General features: G+C 40.9%; 1 protein-coding gene across 1 annotated transcript in view; it reads left to right on the plus strand.

The window, feature by feature from the left end:
- Positions 1–3,631: 3,631 nt before the first annotated feature.
- The window catches only part of LOC103130923 (uncharacterized), a 39,001-nt gene continuing 35,070 nt past the window's right edge, over positions 3,632–7,562 (plus strand). Inside the window, exon 1 of the mRNA XM_016666291.1 lies at positions 3,632–3,847. Coding sequence (XP_016521777.1) covers positions 3,632–3,847 — 216 coding nt within the window. The remainder of the gene's footprint in view (positions 3,848–7,562) is intronic.

The following is a 7,562-nucleotide window of genomic DNA, read 5'->3' on the forward strand; positions in this document are numbered from 1 at the left end:
TCAGCCACGCCCCTAACACCTCTCAAACTCCAGCGGACTGACTACTGACCAGCTCTCCAACTAACGGGTCCGAAAAGCCTCTAATTCCTGAGTATTACCACAGATACAAATGTAGAGGACATTTTGTTTAAGCTGGGCACGAGAAAGATGCGTCTAAGCTCTAACTACCCTCAGATCCAGACGTTATGACCCGCTACAGATCATGAATCAGACATCGGAGTAGCCCGCCGGTGCCCGACAGCATAAACCACACCTGTTAACGGTAGCTCTTTCTCTATTAATAATGTGCACTTGTTACAGCTTAGATAATTTTAGAGACTCGGACTGAGTCCCAGGGTCATTATTTATCATAACTAAAGAAACGTCTGAAGCCCCCTTGTTTACTAGGATCATGAACATTAATTTTATGTTAACCTGAAGAATCAGTTTTCGAGTGACTTGATTAATTTAACTGTCCACAAAATCAATTTAGATTTTAATATTTTATTAGCAAGCATTAGCAGGGGAAAATGACATACAGCTTCTTCAATCAAAAAATTAAAAGATTAATGTAAGTAAGAAATTTAGAATTTACTTCCCTCCGGTCTCTATACTGTGTCATTGAGCTAAAAGAGAGGCTTTGGGATGCAGTTCCACTCGACCCCAGATGCTGAGTTGGTCTTGGCAGCAGGAAACTCTAGTAAACATGGACAAGGTCCCATCTTGACAAGGCAGAGTCCTTTTTAGAATAAATCCAAAGTTGAACTGGTGAGCACACTCCATTAACTCAGTTCTTTATCCATATGTGATCTCTGTTTATCCCCCATGTCTGCTGCTGCATCGTTGAGGTGGACTTATGGCGTCACTCACGATGCTGGTAGGTGAAGGTCAGCTGGGGATGAGTAGGGCGTTAAATGATGAGGTGCTGGTAGATGAAGGCCAGCCTGGGAAAATAAAAAAAAAATTAGTTGCTTTTTTAAAAACGTCTGCAGTCAGCAAAACAGAGCTGTAATGGCAAACTGATCCACAGCCTGAAGGCCACTGACTGAAAGGCCCGGTCCCCTTTAGTTTTAACCATGTTCGTGGAACAACCAAAAGATTCTGGCTTTGGGAGCGGAGACCACGGGCAGCACAACATTTAATTAAAAACTGACAAAGATGAGCAGGAGCCTGACCATGAATGCTCTGTATGTCACCACAATAATTTATAAGGAGTGAAGGACAAAAATGGGATGGTTCGTATAACATTTTCTGGAAAAGCGCATGGGCTTTGGTTGAGGTTGACCAACCACCACCAGTAATTGCGCAGTGCTACTGCCACTGAAGGAAGGTGCGAACACAGAAGAGATATGAATAATTATATGGAGAGGATGCTGAGGATGAAATGACGAAGCTATTAGTGTGATGCTGAAGGGATACCAGGAAGACTGAAATCTAAAGGCTGGATGATGACATATATAGATTCTAGCTTCAAGGTTGCAAGGTGTAGCAGCACCCCAGCACTTGAATTAATCTGCGCGGCCTCGACGGTGATTTTTAAGGTTTGTTTATTTTCTTTGATGTGGATCATCAGACAGTCACCACACCCATCTCAGTCACCATAGTCACAGTGAAAACTAAACAGATACAAATATTAGAATATAAACATAAACTTACAACACAAACAACAAAATAAAACGTACCTCGCTGCTTTCACCGGGGAACACTAAGTGTTAACAGTGCCAAGCACATCTCTGACAGTTTGTTGAAGTCATTCATTGATACAATGATTTGCCAGCTTTTATAGGGCCTGCCCTCATTTAGCTATGGCAGCCCGTGAGGTACATAACAAAAAAAAAAAAAAACAAAAAAAAAAAACTTTACAAAGTGCAAATACAATTAAACAAAACAAAATACAAACCACCAACAGTGGTAATCAAAACAGACAAATATCATTAAACAATCTGCAACATCCTTTAAATAATTTACAATAAATAGTCTACAAACTTGAATAATTTAGGTAACTTAATTTAAATGGTTCACTATCCATTACACAAGGACATGGGGGCTTGAAATGATAGACAAGCATAAAGAATAAAAGTTTGAACTCGAATGAGAATGAAAGACTAAGCAATTATAGGCAATAAATTTCAATGTGAGACATGAAATTGAGATTTGAAGTGGGTGACTGTGATCAATAGTGGGACTGGGCTGGATGAAGGCTGAGGGGGATGGCTTATCAGCAAGGATGTTAGAATGACCAGGGCTGAAATGAGCAGAGATACTAACATGATTGGAGTCGGTTGATGTCATGAGACAGATGGGTGGAGGTGACATGGGATCGCTTACAGAAATGCCCTTTCAGGGAACAGGTTATGGCAAGGAACGGATTTGTAAAACGCTGGGGACTTGACCTGCTGAAATGAAGGCTGAAGCTGGAGCAGATATGTAGAAGTTTTTATTTTTTTTAAAGGCTTGAACTTGTTAAAACGTGCCATGCGAATTAACTTCATTGGACCCGGGCAATGAAATTGGAGGTTCGGTTCCTCCGGATGGGCCGTGTGCTTCAGAACGCTGTAATTGCTGATTGCCTGTTGCTGATGGGCCCACAAGAATGACTGCTAATGGCAAAGTGAGACTGGAACAAACGCGTTCGAGTGTGGAACCTAGGTGAGCTAGAGAGTAGGCTGCATAGACCTGGAAGTGACAGGATGGCTTGGGAAATAATAACGATCAGCTTTCGGACGATCTTGGACGAGAGATGCAACTTAGACAATCCCGGCTGCGGACGAGTTTAATGGGGGGAGGGTGTGGAGAGGGAGGGTGCATCTACTTATATTGGGGGGCAAAATGAATCTATGAAGCTGAACATAAACATCAGACATATCTAGACAGGCTACTTGTTAACAAGCTTAGGTTCCAAATTGATATTAGCTAGTCAACACTTAGCCAACATCCCTGCTTCCAACAACATTACTCCACTCAGTCGGTTAGTTTGGGAGAAAAACTGTGCAAAGTCTTTCAGTTTTACTGCTGTAATTTATGCAGCTCCTGCGAGCTCAGTACAGGAGCAGCAGGACTGTCGCCTGCACAGGTGAAAACCCAGCACGAGCGTCTCAGGGTTCATGGCAGTTGTAGGCGGCTCGGAAGACAACAAATTAGACAGTTTTAACCGTGAAAAGTGACAGAGGACACAGATATGGGAAGTGGGGAAGCGACATGAAACAGCGATCAGCCACAATGCGTCATGTATCTGGGAAAAATTTCGGTTCGGTTAAATTCTGTTAAAAGCCCTGTAGCAATAGAAGCATGCGAATAGGGCCTGTGAATTCGGGAAGGGGATTGACAAAAATGCCTGCGCTTCATAGCATTGCGAAAACATGAATGAGACATGTGAATGTTACGTCTTACCCCGACAGCCCGAGGCGGGGTAGCGTGAGAGATCCGAGGGGAGGTGCTGATGAACGGGCTGACAGTAGCCATGCGGAAGGAGAGAAGCTGTTGACGTAGCTGATTCAGAGCGGGGAACCGGTGGGAAGGCGTTAGTGAAATGGAGAGAAGATGGACGATGAGCTGGGAGAGAACGGTGACGTGATCGGCTCGTGCCAGGGCCTGACATGAAAAAGGACGGCCTGGGGATGTTAATGGTGGGATTAAGTGTCCGTTTGCCGAGATGGATCCTGGAGTAGGTGGCGAAGGAGCAGGAAACGGTGAATTCCAGTCAGGTGAGAGAGCAGCGAGAGAGCTGCTTGAAGAGATTGAGGCCGGGGCCAGGGCCAGGATAAATTCTCTTGCGATTGAGGGGAAGGGGCCGAGCATGCGGTTAAGCGGCCCTTATGACGGCAGGATCACGGGTGGAAAGATGGGAAATCACGAAGAAAAGGACCTGGTGAGATTGCTGGCTGAGACGCTGTGGCGAGTGACTGAACAGATTGATCGCAGCTGGTAAGCGGAGGAGGCCGTTGATGATGGTCCTTATCAGCTGGAGCTTGATCAATGATTGGCCATGGCGTGACTTGATCCAGCGCCGATAGGTCCAGGGTGATGAGACGGAGGCGCTGATTAATGAGGCAGGTGAGGCTAAGAGTCTTCCAGATTGAATTTGTGCCGAAGCTTCATTACACCTGTAGTTGTTGAAGGTTCCATTACTAAAACTTATAAATGATCAATGTGAACCATAAGCCTGTATTAAAATATTTAACACAATTTGTATTATTTATTGAGATTTGATGTTTTGATGTGAGCACTTGGATTTCTATCGATTTATTGAATGATGCTCTGTGTAAATATTAATCAAACTGAATGGTCATTCAGGTTTTATATAGTTTTTTCTTTTCTTTAAATTTTTGTTGCACGAATTCAAATATATGCTGGCAATCAGCCAACAATTCAATCAGTGAATTTATGTTTTTTTTTCCCCTCAAGTACCCCCTCTGACGGAGACTTACTTACATCTTCTGACACCTAGCCCAACTTATAATAACATTGAATAAGTTTGCTATTGGTACACTTTACCTAAAATAAATAAATAAAATAAAATGTCATACTCACTACACAACCATGCTTCAAGAGTCGGTCACAACATGGTGAATTGTTTTGTTACCTTTAAAATTATCTACAGTTTTTGTTCCTTGGTCCTAATGATGTTATCTGTTTACTAACAGACAATACACTTGTAATTAATAAGCTTATAAATCAGTGTTTCTCAACCTTTTTTGGGCCAGGTCCTCACCGCCCCCCCACCAAAGAATTTGAAGGCTACTTTGCACTGACTATTATTTTATTATTAATATTACTATCACTATTGTAGATGTTTTGATTTTTATCCTTGTTTCTGTATTTATCATCAAAATAATTTCCCAGAGAACAAAAAAGCCATGTGAGTAGAAATTATTTTCACAGGTGTCTACGAAAAATGCAATGAACATTCAAATTAAAATTGGTAGGCCTAACAGCAGCCAATCAGAGTGGAAAAATATTCTTGTTCTGTGCCATTTTGTAGTTGTTAAATAAATGAGCAGATAAAAGATGAACAACATGCCAGTTTAAACTTTGAACTATTTGCAAAACGACTGATCTCTACAACATTAAAACATGGATAGAACTTTAATTAAAGCTCCGCGGAGCCTCAAGCGGCCCNGTGTGTGTGTGTGTGTGTGTGTGTGTGTGTTTGTGAGAGACTAAAGCCATGAAGTTACTTTATGTGCCATCATTATACTTATGAGGTACAGACAGCTGCCCCGCAGCCACTGCTGTGCACACACTCACACACAAATCCAATTCCAACACGTGCACACATACATTCACACACACACGGACAGTTTGCTGGTTAATGGAGCTCTTCTCTTCTTTAATGAGCGTTGTAGTCGTTCTTCTCTTCACTGTCCCCCTCATTACCTCTCTTTCTTCACTTTTCTTCCCTTCCTCTCTGCTCTTTTGTACCTGTGCCTCTTCTTTTGTTGCCACTTCATTCTTTACCATATTTGTCTTCCCTCTATTTGGAGCTCCTTCTCATTGTTTTGTGGGTGTTCCATTCATTCACTGTCTTCATTTTAATCTTTCCTTATATATCTTTTACTATTTTATACTTCTTCCTCCCTCTCTTTTCTCTCTTGCAATTTTTGTTCAGTTGTACCAGTCAGTGTCACCTGTTTGAAGCTACACTTAGAAATGTGTTTTAATTTATGCAAAAGAGTAATAGCTGAGCCATGCACAGCTCTTACAGCATCTCTTTTTGCACCCTAAAAAACGTCGTTCAGTCATCTTAACTGTCACTTCCACGTTCACGTTCGTCATTTGCACCCAGGAAGACAGCTTGAGCATTCTGACAACAGTTAGCTGGAGGTGCTCTGTTGCTTCCTCAGTTCAGTAAAAACACAGACTCCATCGCTTTGAAAGGACTAATTGATACAAGCACAGAGATTATTGTCTAATGCATAACTATGACACACATCAACTTTTACACCACAGCTGTTTAACGTGAAAAGTTGCACGAAGAGCGACGTTTTGATTTGATGACAAATTCAGCTCACTGGGAATTTATTGTGACAGACATAAAATGTGTGGATGAGCTTTTAGGAGATGAAAGTTAGTTCCCCCTCACTCTGGATTCAGAATATGTTACACTTCCTGTGACTCACACAACATTTACTGCTGGGGTCGGATTTGGGAAAACTCTTTCAGCATAAAGGAATCCCAGTCCTCTTAGTTAATGTTCACACTGCATGGTTTAATGAATTTGGTGAATTCATTAAACCATGAATTCACCTGCTGGTGAATTTGCTTCACCAGCAGGTAAAGCTAAAGTCAACTATGTTGACAACATAGGCCAAATATGGCCAAAAGAAAATTGACCATATTCTTTTGGTAAATTAAAGATGCTGATGGTAGTGAAAAATTAGGTGGACTCGCCCTTTACCCAACTTCACCTTTGTGCAAGCAGCAGGGCCTACCACACAGTTCTCTAAATGTATGACAAATCTATGGTCGGCCTACAATTAAATAATCCCAAATACATCCTTTAATCAAACTCTCTCATAATGATGGTGGTGTCGGTTGTAGGAGTTTGCCCCGCAATCGGTGGATCGCCAGTTTGATACCTGGTCTTCTTTTGAGATTTCAGTTTAATATATCAAAGTCATTATAGATTTAATTATTAAAAAAACAAACCAAAGTATCACACCAGCATTCTAATCTATGTAAATTACTTTTGCAGTCTGATTTATGGTTTTACATCATAGATATAAACATTAGTAAGGGTTGCTGTGGTGGCGCAGGGGTGAAGCACAACCCATTTATTGAGGCCTTAGTCCTCATGCTGGTGGTTGCAGGTTCAATTTGCAGCCTGGCAACATTTGCCACATGTCTTCCCCCTCTCTCATAATCCTCTTTCCTGTCAAACTACTTTCATATAAAGGCCACTGGAGCCAACAAAACCTTTAAAAAAACACATCAGCAAAATTTTTAATTTTGGCTGATTAATTCCATTAATTTTAAGGTAATTAGCTGCAGGCAATATTACAATATTTCTTTTATGAATTTTACAATTATTTAGATTTTTACAATAGATTTCTCTGTTTTCTACATTTCAAAATCACCTGCAATATATGTTTATGGCGTTATTGTAATTCCGTGTATTTTCTACAGTAATTAAGTGCTTTTTATATTACAGTAACCAAAACTATTTTACCATGAATTTACAGACTTATTTTGCAGTGTTTTTTTTTTTTTTTGGGCCTTGTGCCCTTTATTTGATAGTTAATTGACAGGAAAGTGGGTAATGAGAGAAGGGGGAAGACATGCAGCAAAGGTCGGGAATTGAACCTGCGACAGCTGCATTGAGGACTAAGGCCTCCATATGTGGGTTGTGCTTAGCCCCTGCACTACCACAGCACACCCAATTCTGCAGTGTTGACTGACGGTGATTCAGTGTATTTTGTATGGTAAAATGTTTTGGATTTTATGGTCAGAAACTGTTGTATTTTACAATTTTTTACTGTGAAATTTACAGACTTTTTTACAATGTAAACCATACATCAAATATGTAAATTAATGTTCCAGCTTTCATGAATCAAAGGCAACTCCAATTTTTGCAATTTTCTGGA

Source organism: Poecilia formosa, unplaced genomic scaffold (genome assembly GCF_000485575.1).
Source record: "Poecilia formosa unplaced genomic scaffold, Poecilia_formosa-5.1.2 Scaffold696, whole genome shotgun sequence".
NCBI lineage: Eukaryota > Metazoa > Chordata > Actinopteri > Cyprinodontiformes > Poeciliidae > Poecilia > Poecilia formosa.